Source organism: Anomalospiza imberbis, chromosome 3 (genome assembly GCF_031753505.1).
Source record: "Anomalospiza imberbis isolate Cuckoo-Finch-1a 21T00152 chromosome 3, ASM3175350v1, whole genome shotgun sequence".
NCBI classification, from domain to species: Eukaryota; Metazoa; Chordata; class Aves; order Passeriformes; family Viduidae; genus Anomalospiza; species Anomalospiza imberbis.
This window is the reverse complement of record NC_089683.1, coordinates 68,017,251-68,033,302: the sequence shown is the minus strand read 5'-3', so window position 1 is coordinate 68,033,302 and position 16,052 is coordinate 68,017,251. Positions and strand designations below refer to the sequence as shown.

The 16,052-nt window shown below is 40.4% G+C and overlaps 2 protein-coding genes across 3 annotated transcripts in view; one reads left to right on the top strand and one right to left on the bottom strand.

Moving 5' to 3' along the window:
* RGS7 (regulator of G protein signaling 7) overlaps positions 1-9,911 on the bottom strand; it is a 259,983-nt gene extending 250,072 nt beyond the window's left edge. Inside the window, exon 1 of one of the 2 annotated variants that reach the window (XM_068184951.1) lies at positions 9,787-9,911. The gene's annotated coding sequence lies outside the window, so the exon portion shown is untranslated. The remainder of the gene's footprint in view (positions 1-9,786) is intronic. The other variant, XM_068184947.1, reaches the window with a different exon arrangement.
* PIGM (phosphatidylinositol glycan anchor biosynthesis class M) lies at positions 9,551-10,970 on the top strand. The gene has a single exon (XM_068184959.1). It carries the CDS (start codon positions 9,607-9,609, stop codon positions 10,858-10,860), a length of 1,254 nt encoding a protein of 417 aa, XP_068041060.1. The 5' UTR covers positions 9,551-9,606; the 3' UTR covers positions 10,861-10,970.
* The last annotated feature ends 5,082 nt before the right edge of the window (positions 10,971-16,052 follow it).

The window sequence follows — 16,052 nt, the reverse complement described above, 5'->3', positions numbered from 1 at the left end:
TAGTAGTTATAGTTCTTATCCACCTCTCTTATAAGAATAGTGGTATCTACAGCAAAAGCAGATATCCCAGGTCTACAAAAGGCAGGAAGGAAATGAACCTGTACCATCACAGTTAGATCTGACCTTCAGTGTCTTTTCCAAACTAAATGCTTCTGTGATTACACCATCCCTACCATGTCAACTATAAGTGTTCTAAGAAGAGCAGAAGAGTGCTGAAAGTATTTTAGGTATCTGTTTACCCACTGGTTTCACAACTCCCAGACTGATGGCAGTATCTGAAGTTTTTCAAATATCTCCACAGAAGTCAAAGTTTTGGTGATAGGGTTTTGTTCAACCCACAGAAAATGTGGCAAAGATTACAACACAATTAGATGTTTCCTAGTTTGAAGAATATCCACAAAAACTTCCTTTGTTTTATGCCCTCTCCAAATAGAGGGACAGAAAATTTCTTGTATTTTTAAAATAGATCTCCAAAATTGGAGAGTCATGGCAAGAGACCCTAAAGATCCACAAAATAAAAGTGTCAATTACTCTGGTAATAAAAATGTTTTATACCATTTGTTTCATCAGAGTTCATTTTTAAGTTGTTAGGGTTGGAGAAACAGTACAGAGAATGTGTTAAATATTTGCCTAAAATTAAAACAAACCACCTAGGTTAGAATTAGCTATTAGAACTTTCCCCAGTGTATGTGAAAACTTTCTTTGCTTTCTTTCTAAATCCATTCAAAGAAAAATGTGTGATGCTCCTATGGTCACATGAAAAGCCACAACCATGACAAGTCTGTGTGGTGCAAAGAAAAACGCATGCAACATTTTAGACTTAGGCTTAAAGATAAATTCCCATTATGAACTTTTTTAGTTTTTAAGAATTCTCCAAGGAATGAGGTAGATATGTCCATTTATTTCAAATGGAAAATATACACCAAGTTTTGCAATTGGACATCAAAGAAAATGGGAAACTCAATATGATATCTCTTTCTGCTTGAGATACTCTTACTTCATTGAAGTCTGAACTCTGAAATTCAGAGGAAAATCAAAAGGGACACTGAATAAATGAATCTTTATGGTGTTGATGGCACTAAGGGAGGAGTGTAGCAATATCCCCTTGGGCAAGATCTGCTCATTTTTTTCCTATGCAATTCTATAAATAGCTTGGCTCTCAGAAAGGAAAATTGTCTCTATACATCAACTCAATCAAAACAATACAGAACAAAACAAAAAAATTACTTTCCTAATCATTTTGTACAAAGAACCATTCCATCTTTTAAAATTTCAAATTATTTTAACAAGAATTAAAAGACAGAGCAGTCTTTCTGAAGAAGTCCACAGGTTCACTGATGCAGAAATTTCACTTTTCAACTGTCTCTGGATTATCCTAGCTAAAAATTACTATAGCAGGATTTTTACTGGGAGTAGAAAATGTATCTTTTCATCTAATTTTCAGAAATAACACAGTTACCCCAGACAGCACTTGAATAGTAAGATTCGTTGCAAGTAATTTATGCATTCTGTAGAAGCATGACATATAGTTCAACATAATGTTAATTTTGCATGAGTCCAGTCTTGGCTGTTCAAGGAACTCTGACAATTTCTATCACCCTTATGTAGCATGACTTCTTGATAAGTATCAAGTTCTGACTAATCTTTTCTTTTTATAGAAACAATTACCTTACAATTTGTACCAATACCCAGTAATCAAAATAAGGAAAAACTATGGTTACTTTTCATTGCATCGGTATTCAACCCAACATACATCTTATATTTTCATACTGTATTTTTTGGCACAATCAACTCTTTGAAAGGTTCACCAAATAAATATGAGATATAGCTGTCCTCTTTCTCTCAAAATGCACTCTCTCCTAATCTTCTACTATACACAATCAAAGCAGAATCTATTCTGACACAGGATAACCACTGGTTGAATCTCTACTTGAATATATGCAAAGTTTATGTCAGCAGACTGAAATTCTGGCAACAACCTGTCAAACTCAGCAATGTGGCAGTCAGCAAGGACAAATATTGAAATTCAACAGCAACCAGAATGAAGAAAGACAAGCAATACTGAAACAAGTGACATGTCTGTTGCCAGTTGCACTGCAGACACAGAACACTATGTATGAATTGTCCCAAGTCTGCAAACGTGGCTTGCCTGAGTCATCTTCCTTGGGTTTTCCTTCCTATAATAGGAGTTCTGCCACTGAAACCACAAGTGCTTACACCAATGAAGTCTGACTCCAACTTCTGATTCAGGTGCAGCAGACCTGTAGAGCACAAAGGGCCAGACAGCATTCCTGAGCCCGTGTGTGAAGCAGAGCATCTCCAACATACCAAATGGGGGAAAAACTGACAAACAGATTGATGGCACAGCTGTCACTTTGAATCAGCAGAGAATGAATAAGCTCTGAAGTCTGAGTTAAGAGACACACATACATAAGCTTAGCGGACAGTACCATTCGATACTAAAAGAAGAAGGGACAGAACTGTGACTGCCAAAGACAGCACCAAAGACAGGATGAACTTTGCTATGAGGTAATTATACTCTGCAGAAGCACCAGCACCTGCAATCATTAACACAGCAAGAGGCAGAGCTCAGACAGACGGTGCATAAGCAACTGATCTGGCCAAGTAACTGCCAGAGATTGAATGAAGAGCAGCTAAATATTTAGGAGATAAAAATCCGAGGTACTGAGAAGACAAAAGGTGAATTTCCACCTAGCTAGTGAAGGATACATCCTGTACAGCTGAGTCTCTAGGACATCTCTCTTTAGGTTATGATTCTGCAGTACAAAGTACAATGGCATCTTAACCACTACGCAGAATACAACAGGATACCGCAAAAGGAATAAGGTAGAATTATTACTCAGGGACAATTTTCCAGATGATCTCTCTGACAAGCTATCAAAAAGAGGAAGGCAATGGCATTAAAAAGATAGATCCTCATTTTCTCATAAATGCCCTTAATAGGTTTTAGAAAAACTGAGGATTCTTTCACAAAAAATATTTAGAAGACCATGACATCCTCTAGAAAATAGTGAAGGGGATAAGTTTAACAATAGTAAGAGTTCAAAAGATATTTAAACAGTTATTCAACCAGTTGTAAATAATTCATGAGAGAAGACAGGGAAGCCCTTTATTGGTTAAGGCAAAAAGCACCAAAGCCAGCTAAAAGAATGTTTCCTTTCCTTTCCAGAGGGAGTATTTGAAGCTTAATATAACAGGGAAGAACTGTTTTTTTCAAAACTTTTGGAGGATGCCGAAACCCAGATAATCTTCATTCTCATTTTTCCACACACACCGTATACCTGCTAGCAGTACCAACCATTATTCAGAGCACTCTTGTGAGAAAAGCTAATGTGGTTTTTGGTTTTGGTTGTTGTTTCTCTTTGGGGTGTTTTTTGTTTGTTTGTTTTGTTTTTGTAAATCCAGACATGTATTTAGGTGCATAGATCTTAAACACACTTGGAAGCAAAAGGCAAAATCATCTTTGGGCAGACCAGAAGACTACTCATGTCTCTACAGACTAGAGCTCCCCAACAGCTGCTCCTTGCTCCTATAGGATGTTCCTTCATTCCATCCAAGGGAGACAGTGCAGGTGGGGTTTTCCTCCTTCTAGACATCCCCAGTCAAGAACAGGAAACTAAACAACAGCAAGTTATTCCCTCTTCCACCACTCCCACAGGAGGGGTCCCAGGGTCTCTATACACACACACACACACAAACACACACACACACACACACACACACACACACACACACGCTGTAGCTCCTTAAAAACAGCATCTCTGTAGCCCTTCTAGCACAGTGAGCCCTAGCAGTTGATCTCTGCCTTTTGTAACAGCTGCTTCTGTAATGCTGCACAGCCATTGCTGGAAAAATAGTTAGACTGAACCATATTATTGAGAAGTAAAAGAAATAATAATCCAAAAGGCATCTACTTTTATTTTTATTTATTGTCCAATACACCACTTGCAGGTCTAAATCTCTCATATTATACTGCTTCAATCTTCAGTCTGTGTGAACAGCTAAGGCATTCTGTCAGCACAAATAAAGCAGGTAGTAGGACAACAATCTCTTGCCCAAGCATGTGAGATTTCCCCAATGAAAGTGAAAATCATCCTATGGGAAGCATGTGCTCCCACAGATCCCCGCAACCACTTTCAACTATATCCCTATCCAACCATCTTCCCTTTCTTTTCATTGTGATGGAATCAAAATGACATCAAGAAGTAAGAAAGTTAAGAGATCTTTCTTTATGATTTTCAATGTTTGCTCCTGGTATTCAAAGTACATGCAAAACTGTCATCAAGATTACAGTCAGAAGAAACAGTAAGATGTTTATTGTGAGAAGGAAAGGCAGCACTTCATAAGCCATTTTTTGGTCATGAAGTATAAAAGAAATTAAGATATTAACTTCTCTGATCAACTGATCAGTTTTGACCATGAAGTCAAAAGCAGGAAACTTCATCATTGATTTTATTGCGTAAATTTATAAACATTTTAGGTTTATAAATAACTGCTCCATCTGCACTTAAGACTTGGAACTCATATTTGTATCTATTGCAAATAAAGCACCTTGGAAATCCATTTGACGCACAAAATCATAAGAAACAGAGGTGATGAGAATAGTATCTAGTGTTCCTATCAACCAACTCTGCAAGATTTAGCTTGAGTCTTTATCTGTAATTACAGTTACTTGTTCTTATCTCAGTGAGTAACTGCAAACACAACACAGCCTGAGAACAGCAAAGTTACATTTCAAGTTTTGTCTCTTTTCCCCTTCCAAAGAATTGGAAAAAAATTAGGTAGTTATAAACTAAAAATGCACAAAATGCTTCCCTTGCACATTCAAAAGTTGGCAAGAAGTGATGTTTAAATCAATTAGATTTAGCATTTCACAGGAGCTGTCTGGGGCTGTCCCTGGAGGTGTCATTCTGCACAGTGGTCAGAAACCAGTGGTCTGGTGCCAGGAACCCTCAGTCTCCCAAATCCACAATTTGTCATTTGGCTCCAGTTTCTCTTTTGCCTGGGTTCATCAATTCTCTCTCTGCATTCTTTTATTAGCAGAAGTGTATAGGAAAAAAAATTTAAAAGTGAAGGAAACTCAACACACTCTTTGATTGTATGCTCCCACTTCTGGAGTCCTAATCCACTGGGCTGCCTGCACCATTAGTTAAAGCTATAGAAGCAGTGTACAAAGGGGGAAAGTGCTTTATTTTGGTATTGCAAGTCAGGCAGTAAGAGCTGGGCACTGTCCATCCTAGATGCAGACAACTCCTTTTTACCTATCACACCTTAGATTCACCATGGCCTTAAAGCAAAACAGGCCTTATTTTTGCAATTGCCCCCTAGGCCAGCATCATACTTCAGTGGACTTATTCTTGCCATCACATGTGTTTTCTCAGATATAATATTTTCTTTTATTTCTAATGGTAAATTTAACAGGTTACCCTACAGACTAATTTTTATCCAGTACTTATTTTCCCTGAAGGGCTGGAATTGTACCTAATACACTGACATAAAATCAGCATAACCACTGCAAGCAGAACTCTGCCAACACCACTTGAAAGCACACTGTGCAAAATCACAATGTGGTGAAAAAATATAATTCCTTTACAACTCCAATCACATTCTCCAAATAGCCACATTTATAGCACAACGTGTGAATAACGGTACAGATTTATCAGGCAGTTTTAAGAAAACACATTAACAGAAAAAGCTTAAAGGAGAGTGGTGGCTTTTTATATATAATGGTGATTTGCTTCTGTGAAGAGTTCTAATATGTTTTTCAGCTAATTTTTGCAAATCCTCTTGTATTACTCATTCCAGTATTAAAGCAAAAGCGAACACTTCCTTACATAATCTTAATTATATTTCTCTTTTGCTAATAATATCTAAAATTCAACACACTACAAATATTTGAAAGGCATCAATCCTATTTGCAAAGCAAATTAATTTTATCAAGCTCAAAATATCTAGGAAAAGTGTCAGTCACTTTTTCTACAGAATTTCATGTGCTGCGAGAAACAGATTGTACTTATCATATTATCAAAAACTTACTGTCAGTTTACAAATATATTAGGCAGGAGTACTTCTCATGCAAGGAAATATTCTGAACTCAAAATCCAAGAGTTAAAAGGGAACTGTAATACATTACAGCACAGCAGTCTCCCCATTCAGAATCTGAAGACCTAAAACCAGCTATTGCCCAGCATCTTCCTTGCTTCCTTAAATATTCAATTTTCCTACCACCTTTTATACATATAGACTTGTGTCACTGCATACATACAGTATGACAACTTACAGAAAAGCATACAAGCCTTATGATCAACTTTTATCTCATAACAACAAAGTATAGCTAACCATTAACAATTAGCTTAAGAGAGGAGACTTGCATAAGAAATGCCTCACCCTGAGGTCTCTATAGAATGACCTAAAATACAGCACATGGAAGCATCCTCTAACTGCCTTCCTCCTAAAAAGCCTTTTGCTGCTCTTTCTTCCATAATTTTTCAGATATTCCAGCTTGTCTAGCCCCCTAGGCCATCCGAATCTTAGTAAGGTTCTCACTACCACAACTCAGCACCTGTTCTTTTTCCTTGCACTGCTACCAGTTACAACATCTCCCTTATGTTACTTCAACAAAATCATCTTCTAATTGTCAACCTTCACTAGCCTCTTTATTCTCCTCAAAGTTCTCAGATTTAATCTGCTAGTCCCTCCAATATTTAGCCCTACTGTACCCATCGGATCTAGGTTTCGGCCATATATATTCATCTTTGTTGATGGCAGTAGCCTTAGCTTAAACCTTTCTCAAAACGTAACTTTCCACCTTAGTGTGGATAGTAAATCCCAGAAAGGCAAGTACCTGACCAAATGTGAGGATTGCCCCTGGCTGAGCAGGAACCAGCACAGCACTGTCTCCTTCACTCCAGCTGCCATCCTCCACTTGGACCTTGGTTTTCAGATGGTTAAAAATTCCATTAGGCTTTAGAATGCTTGGCACAACAAGGCCCCGAGTTTATTGTCCTTTTAATGCTACCACTGCCGTGTAAATCTTAAGTAGTGGCAGCTTGTATGAGATAGTTTATGGAATATCTGTCCTGGTGCTGCTCAAGTAGTCTCCATTACAGAAAGTGAAGCGAGAAGTTAATATTTGAGTCCAGGTTTATAATCCCCCATCACAAGTATGCAAGAGAAGCACATTTGGAAGCGACCTCAGTTTATAAGATGGTCCATCTTTGAGACCATGTAGACAAAATGCCTGGCAGGTAGTGAAATAAAACCTTTATGCCCATGTGAATATATATGTATATATGTATTCCTATTTATGTTATGGTGACTCCACATTTTTCTTCATGCTGTTTGTACCTTCATGTGCATTGGAATCAGTCAGCTTCAGTCTCAGCAGTTCTATTAGTTTTTATCTCCTAGCATTTTCTAAAAGTGGCTCATGGTGACTGATATAAATAAAAGCAGCTTTTTACAGGAACAACAGATTTATAACTTTAATAAGACTGCCCTCCTTCCTGCATTAAAGTCTACAGTACATGACAAATCAGGTTAAGTAAGCTGGTATCAAATCTGAAGCTAAATGCACTTTTGAGCCAAATCTTAATTCTCTGAAGAGCTTCAAGCATATTCTGAAGATGTTAAATTATTGATAAGGAAGATCAATTCTTCTTCCAGCTCAGGCAATGTCATACAGTCACGGGATATGCAGTAGCTAAGGCAGATTTTCTGTTTTATTTACTTCATGACCCTTTAGAATTAAATTACCTACTTTTTTCCTCTTTAGAACCCTGATGAACAGTCACTACCGACAGCTTAACAACTTCTGTTAATTTCAGATAAGAATAAAAGATTTGTCTGAAAAGAGATTGTCAGAAACAGACAAGAAAACCATGAGACTCCAGCATATTCCTAAATTTATTTATTAAACTCATATTATTCCACCAATATCATTAAACCTGGACACTTCAGCAAATAAACTGCAATGTGACCCTGAACAGCTACCTCAAAGGGTCTGAAATAATAAAACATGTTCCATCCATGAAGGCATCAAAACAGCAAACAAACCTGGGAGAATATTGGCAGATAGCAAGAACAGTTCTTTGCAAACTTTTCCAAACCAAAAAATTAGTAGTATCTACATATATCTACTTCCAAGTTATTTCAGTCCCAGTGATTTTAGTCAGAATCAATCTCCTAGCTTTTCCAGATAAAAGCTTGGGCACAACAGTGGATATGGTGATGGAAGCATTTTTAAAAGTACCCCAACCATTATAGTACAAGATACATAAAAGAGGGGAAAAAATTAAATGTTACTAATCTTTCCTGTTCTAAAGTAGAACAGCAGTAGTAAGTAAGCAATTATTTACCAAGGATCACCAACCACCCTCATTCCCTTTCCCAGAAACATTCTAACAATCAGTTTTAGGACTTCATGTTATCATATGGTGAGTTAATGGAGAATTCCCTTGAGATTTCCTATTGAAGATGTCCAGTTTAGTAAAAAATATGCAAGTGTCTGACAGAGCTAAAAGTGACTCTCCAGGTTAGTTAATTACTATGCTTCTCCCACTGGATATCTCAGACTACTGCACTATTATACAGAGAACAATAGCCTTAACAGATCTGTTCCCAGTTCTTTGATGAGCGTCCCCAGAACTGAGAAAAAGCAGATTATTTCCTGTAAGTGATGTGAGCCATCAACGCTGCAGCTCTCAAAATATTCCCAAATGAAACCACTCAGCAAAAAGAGTGAGGTTGCAAATAACTACTAAACAAGCAAATTCATATTTTTGACTAATAAAGCATCTCTAAGAAAATCCCTTCTAATATGAAACCCGCAATAGTAATAAGCAATAAATGCCTGTTTTTAAATCAGCCCCAATTCACATGTGAGATGGCAAATATCCAGACAGGAAAACTATCTGAAAAACCTACATAATAGACCCTCAAAACAGAGCGGAATTAATTCCTTTGTTTTAAGTGACTCTCTCTAAGCTCCGATTTTCACGATACTGTTTCTGATCTAATTAAATGAGAAATCTGCTGCGGCAGGAATCTCACCTAGGTGCTCTAGAGAGAGCTCACACGTCTAGGCAAAACACAGCCACTTGCAGAAGGTAAATAACATTTGCTGTTTTTCCTTCTTAACTACTACTGCATCTGCCGCCTCTCCACCCGTGGAGCCCGACAGCTCCCGGCAGGGTGAGGGAGCAATGGGCAGCGGCGGTGCCAGCGGCAGGGCGGGTGGCGGTGCCCCGCAGCTCCCTCCGGACACCGGCACCCATGCCCTGCCAGGCTCCCAGCCCGCAGCAGAGGCACTGCCGCCCATCGTTCCCCACGGGCCCCTCCCCACAGCGCCCCTGGCCCGGCTCCGGCGCCTCTCCTTCTCCTGCCGGGCCGGGGACAGCGCGGAGCCGCCCCGCCGCACCGCCCCGCCCGGCACCGCTCCGGCGCGCAGCGCGCAGGCGCGGGGCCGCCCCTTCCCCACGCACACCGGCGGAAGCCGCCGAGCGCGGCCGCCTGTGCCCCGTCTGCCGAGAGCGCCCGAGCCCCGCGTGTCCCCGCTCCCGCATTCCCCCACCCCGTGCGGAAGGGATGGCGGGGGCGAGCGCGGCCCTGCTTGCGGGGCTGCTGGGGAGGCTGGCGCTGGTGCTGTACGGGCTGCACCAGGACCGCACCATGAGGGTGCGCTACACCGACGTCGACTACCGGGTGTTCACGGACGCGGCGCGGCTGGTGACCGAGGGGCGCTCGCCCTACCGGCGGGCCACCTACCGCTACACGCCGCTCCTGGCCTGGCTGCTGACGCCCAACGTGTTCCTCGCCGAGGCCTTCGGGAAGCTGCTCTTCGTGGCCGGGGACCTGGCGGCTGCTGTCGTCGCTTACCGGGCCCTGCGGCGCCGGGGAGCCGCCGCCGGCCGCGCCTGTGGGTGCTGCGCCGCCGCCTGGCTCCTCAACCCCCTGCCCATGGCCGTGTCCAGCCGGGGCAACGCGGAGGCGCTGGTGGCGCTGCTGGTGCTCGCCACCCTGTATTGGGTGGAGGCGGGCAGCGTGGGCAAGGCCGCCGTGTGCTACGGGCTGGCCGTGCACATGAAAATATATCCCCTGACCTACGTGCTGCCCATAGCGCTCCGCCTGCGCACCAGGCCGGGCCGCGGGGAAGGGGCGCTGCGTGCGCGGGGTGACAGAACGGCTAAGTTCACGTTTATGGCGCGCCTCTGGCACCTTTTTGTAAAGATGCTGAACCGCGACGTGCTACTCTTTGGAACAGTTGCCGGATCAGTGCTGGCTGCCTTGACTGTGGCATTTTATCGCCTCTATGGCTGGGAGTTTTTGGAGCACGCCTACCTCTATCACCTGACTAGGAGGGATATCCGTCATAACTTCTCTCCCTATTTCTACATGTTGTACTTGACTGCAGAGAGCAAATGGAGTTTTGCCCTTGGGCTCGCAGCTTTCCTACCCCAGCTGCTTTTGCTCTTGGTTGTTTCCATAGCATTCTACAGAGACCTTGCCTTCAGTTGTTTCCTACACACCGCTATTTTTGTGACCTTTAACAAAGTATGCACATCCCAGTACTTTGTCTGGTATCTCTGCCTTTTGCCCCTCGTAATGCCTAGTATTAAGATGTCCTGGCGTAGGGGCGTGCTGCTTCTCTTTCTGTGGTTCATCGGACAAGGCCTGTGGCTTACTCCTGCATTCTTTCTGGAGTTCAAAGGATATAACACTTATTTATTTATATGGTTAGCAGGCTTGCTTTTCCTTTTAATTAATAGCCTCATAATTGTTCAGATTATTACACATTATCAAAAAGAAGCACAAGTTGCAAAAAAACTGAAGCAACGGTAATAAATGGACCAAAATCCAGAAACAGCCGTACTGTCTTTGGTAATGCATCACATATCACCAGCACTTCATCTAGCAAAAGTGAATGTAAGTTGTACTAAAGCACATTGTGTGTAGATGTTACTGTTTCAGGGCCATGAGGGCACTGATTGGCCTCAGTTACCTTGAGCAGCCCAAGTCCTGCCCTGAGCAGTGTCAGCAGGTGTACCTCTCTGCTGTGTGGGTCTTGAAACTGCGTTGCAGCCTTCTCTCCAACACTGCCTCCAGCTCTGTCCTCCCGCTCCTGACTAGAATCCCTGGAAGTGTCCTGGACCAGTTCACCACTTAACCATCTTTGGGGCTCTGGTGAATGGGCTCTACCCATCTGCACTGTCTTCCCCTGCCGCCTCCAGAGACAGTGGGGCTGTGCCCTGCTCTTTGACCCCTGTGCTGGGGCCACTCTCAGTTCCTGCTCATTCTCCCTTACGGAGTAGCTCTGGCACCTTTTTTCTCGTTCTCAGTGTAAGCCTGTTGAGGACCTTAGCCTTTCTCTAGAATAACACAGAAGATAATATAGGTGGAATTTGTTTATAAAATTGGAGTTTGACAGTTTTGTACATTCCAGTAGGTCAGTGGGGTGTTTGGCAAGACAATCACTCAACATTTACAGTGGGGTTTAATTTTTTTTTTTGTTTCCACAGTAACATTTTAGCTATGCACTGTTTGTGGCCTGTATCTGGTCTTTATGTCATTAACTCTTTGAGGCTTTTAATTTATTTTAGAATTCAGATATGCTACTCTCACTTATTTTTGCACATTCTGTTCTGTTTGAATTTTTGAATAGATTTATTTCCCATGCCGTGGAGGAAGATTTTCCCGTATACCTGTCTTGGATCACAGAAATGTATAAAGCTTATATATTTGTTTCTTCCTGCCAGGTTCCAGAAAAGAGGCCACTGCCTTAAATTTCAGTTAATGTATGGTTATTGTGGGTGTTTACAGTAGCAAATGCAGAATTAAAGTAAACTTAGAATGGCACCTGTGTCCCAAAAGCACTTGAGTTTATACCAAAACAGTAATTGGAAATGTTGCTTCTCAGTGATTCTGTTTCTCTGCTATTAAGAAGAAATGAAAAAATGAAAGGAGTTGAGGAAATTGAGCAGTTGCCAGAAGAAAAGGGAAGTTTTGAAAGCGGAAACTCTACAACTTGTCAAAACACATTTCCTGCCAAGACACAGGAAGATTTGGAATTGAGTGCCAGGTAATAGTGATAGGAGAGCAGAGCCATTTTGGAATGGTTCTGGAACATTCCACAAGACATCTGATGTACGCAGCTTTTGACAGAGGTGGAAACTGACAATGTATTTTAATAAAATCTGGTTTAAATAGGCATATGCCAAATAGAAGAAATTTCATATTTGCCTCATCTTTTAGTTACATCCAATGTGAAATTGAAACCTCTACTTTGTAACATAGAGCCTGGCTTCAAGGCAAAATAACTTCAACTACTTGGTGGAATTCTCGGTGATGTCACTGGGAAAGGGTGTGGCCAAGTGGATTTGCCTTGCTGCCTCTGAACCCTGGTGGTCTCCTGAGGCAGCCCTCTTCCTCAGGACTGCACTGACTTCCAGCTGCCTCACTTGCAGGATTTCCTTTCCTGGTTGTAGTGCTGTCTTGTAAGATGGAATTACAGTATTTTAATCAGTGAACTTTTTCCATTGCTTCTCAGCCCTACTGAGGTGGTTACATGAAAGGAGAGGAATCCCCTGAGCCCCCACAGCCCAGAGCCAAAGGGCATGTTATCAGGAGGTATGACCATGTCCTTATACCACTCTGGCCCAATTTAGACATTCTGATGTGTTAAAAGGACGATTTCCCTGTGATTTCCATGGTCAGAGTATTGAGGGGTGTTTCTGCTCCCCCACTGCAAAGCTTTTTTCTGCCATCACTTGCCTTCAAGCTGTGAAAATCCCGACAGCCTCTTTGTAAATCCAGAAGTTGGATAAGGCAATGGATATTCTTTAAACTGTCTTGGATTTTTGGGGCAGACATGGCACTGATTTCTTTCTTTGTCTGGGATGAAGTTTTATAGCACCAGCCTGTCTACATCTTCCACTAGAGATGTATCAGTCAATCATAAACATAAGCATAAGCCACTTGCACACAGTTTTATATTAATCAGCAAGACATTTTGTGTGTGCTGTGAGTGTGTGAACCAAAATCATCCCATGTGGCTTTATTCTCCAAGGCAGAGTTGGATATACCCAGCTTCAGAAGAAGACTGAAGAGGCTCTTCTGTGCAATACTTCTGCTCACCCCATCCTGATGTCCAGGCAATGGCTCATATCATCATTTTCAGCTGATATTCCATTATCTGTTACACATTTTTCTGTTGCAAAAAGTGTGTTTTCTTCCCCCAGAGCAATGTTCTGTATCACTTTAACAGACCTACTTATGCTGTTTGCAGACATTTCCACACCTCTTTTTTTCCTTTCCTGTTGGCAAAGGAACCAAATGCAAGCCAAAAGGCATTTCTAACCTCAAAAACCTTATACAAAAACAAGCATGATAAATTCCTGTATTCATGACAGAATTGTTTTTTTAGGTAAGTAATTTCCTTATGAAAAACATATTATTGACTTGTTAATAATTAATACATAATTTTGAGAAGACTAAATTTCAGCAATTCTGCATCATTTTTCAGAATACAAATTCTGAAGCAGCAACAGGAGCTGAAGGGTACCTTCCCTATGCAGGTCAGTACCAGTCCTGCAGTGATGATTTGAGAAAGCCATGCATAAACAAGTTATAAAAAGGCTTTTAGAAAAACCTAGATTTACAGTCATCATTTTAATAATCCAGGATGAGTCCCTCTTTTTACAGTTGTTTTCTAAATCACCCAAATGTGTTTGTGATTCAGAAGTAATTCCAGTGACTCATAAAAAGCTGGATAAGAGAAATAAACTGAGGAGACAAACCAAAAGATAATTCAGAGTTTAGGTCTTGCAAATTGCTTTAAAGAAACTATTCCATAGTGTAATGGAATTTAATTACTTTATTCATTAAAAAAGGGTTAAAAGAATTTAATAGAGTACCAAATATGTTATAGTTCTTGAACAAGTTATGATGAATAGTTATAATGCCCTTAAAATTTATCAAACTAATTTCCTATGGAACATTTATTGCTTTTGATGCTGTTCAAAATATTTTGCTTGATAACTTTGTGTCCATTTAGCCTCTGGTGAGTAGGAGCTAAAGTTTCTGAATGTTAGTGTTCCTTCCTTACCACGGGTTGCAAAACTGTAATGCAAATTGCTTTGCTTTTAAAAGGTTGAAATGCCCATTGAAGTGTGTCTCATCTGCAGATTTTTTTTTCACATTGCACTGAAAGCAGCCCTTAAGGACAAAGTACAAGAGGTGAAAAAGGGAAAAGAAGAATCAAGAAAAGGCTTGAGTCTTTGTCTTGATTTTTACATTGTAGCCGATTGTCCAAAGATTCATGACTGGATTCTCAGGTGACTTCAGGCAAAGCTCAGCATTTAACAATTATTTTCTTCAAAGTTTATAAATGCAATTATTAAAAAAGCAGGGTAAGCAAAAATATAATAATAACTATTTCATTCCATTTCAGTGTGAGAATGCTGAATTACCATCTATGACACAGTGTACTTGGTCCTTATTAAGTATCTTCTTATGTGTGTGTTACTTTTATTGTATTGACTCCTGTAGTACTGAAGAAAACAATTAGATGTGCTAAACTGAGCTCATCAGTTACCTGTTTCAGAGAAACCATGAGGCTTTTACATTTAACAGCAAGGGGAAACTCCGACATTTTTCATAACATTGTATAGAGAAAGTAAATGTTAAGAGAGTAAATTATGAGCAAATGGATTCCTTTTTTTGTCTGAGAAGAATGAGTCATTTGCTTCAAAAGGGCTGCAGAAATACATAGTGAACACAGGGAACCTCAAAATATATGAGGTATTCCTCATATGTTTGCCAAAGACAGCTGCAGAATGCATGTCCTAGTGGTAGCAGTTTATGGAATAGGATTCCCTGAATTTAGGACAAACCCTTTACTCAGGCTGAAACCAAACCACTCAAGCAATTTTCTTGCTTAAGAGCATATTTATGTGCACTATTCTTACAAGCCCAAACATTTACCTGCATGTACAATAATCAAAAAGAAAAGTCCCAGTCAATACACCTTTGAATAACATTTTTCAGAGCTACCCTCTGTAAAGCAGGTTCCTTAAATATTTCTTATATTTAGCACTCAGAATCTGTAATGTCTCTAAAAATGAATTACAAAAAATTTGATACATATGGAAAATAAAATCCTGTGCTGCAGGGATCTTGAGATGTAATAGACACAAGAACCAACTAATTATGTATTTGAAGGTGTACATTCCACTGGTATCCTGATATTCTTCATTATAAAAATCTGCACTACTCACATTTGTGTAGGAGACTTCTTCCAGTCTTTATGTATGATGAATGAGGTCAGAGAGCTACATTTTGTACTAGTGAAAGTATCAGAAAGATAAAAGTTTCTTTTGATGCAGTACCATTGTTTTGAGGTTTATTTAAATTATATTTTTTATAGAAGACATTTATAAGACATTAATAAATTGATGTAACAAATTCATGCAAATGTTGCATGCATTTTTAATAGCTGGAATATCTCTTTTTCTTTAGTATGGTGAAGAAGACCAAAATTTGTCATTTTTTAATGGTATGGGTTGATACTACTTTGAGCAGAATTTCTCAAGACCCCTTTCTGATACATACTGAGAGGGGTAGGGGCTCCTGCAGAAAAGGTCGTTTACTGGGCTGCTGTCTTCATGTGTAGATAAAGCTTTAGCTGCAGTGTCTCAGTATTCTTAGAGCTTAACTTTCAGACATTAACGATCTCTTCAGATAAAACATTTCATAGCTTGCACATAAAGAAATGACACATAAGAGATCCTCCCTATTTTTCATGGAAATTGGTGGGGAAGCCAGCTAGAACATCTGTGGAAGAAATGTCGAAAAGAAATGTCTGTATCTGATCAGCTACAAAAACAACTTCAGCCTTGGAAATCAGCTGAAATGCAGGCAAATTGAGCAGTAAGCCCATACTGTGAAATTCCCATTATTTATATGAAGGGTATTCGATCAAAAGGAGGATCAAATTTTCCTCCTTTCCCATTTTACAGGAGGAAAATGGGATCTTG

Excerpts from the sequence above, each read along its gene's own strand:
- PIGM (XM_068184959.1), top strand. The coding sequence starts at position 9,607 with ATGGCGGGGGCGAGCGCGGCCCTGCTTGCGGGGCTGCTGGGGAGGCTG.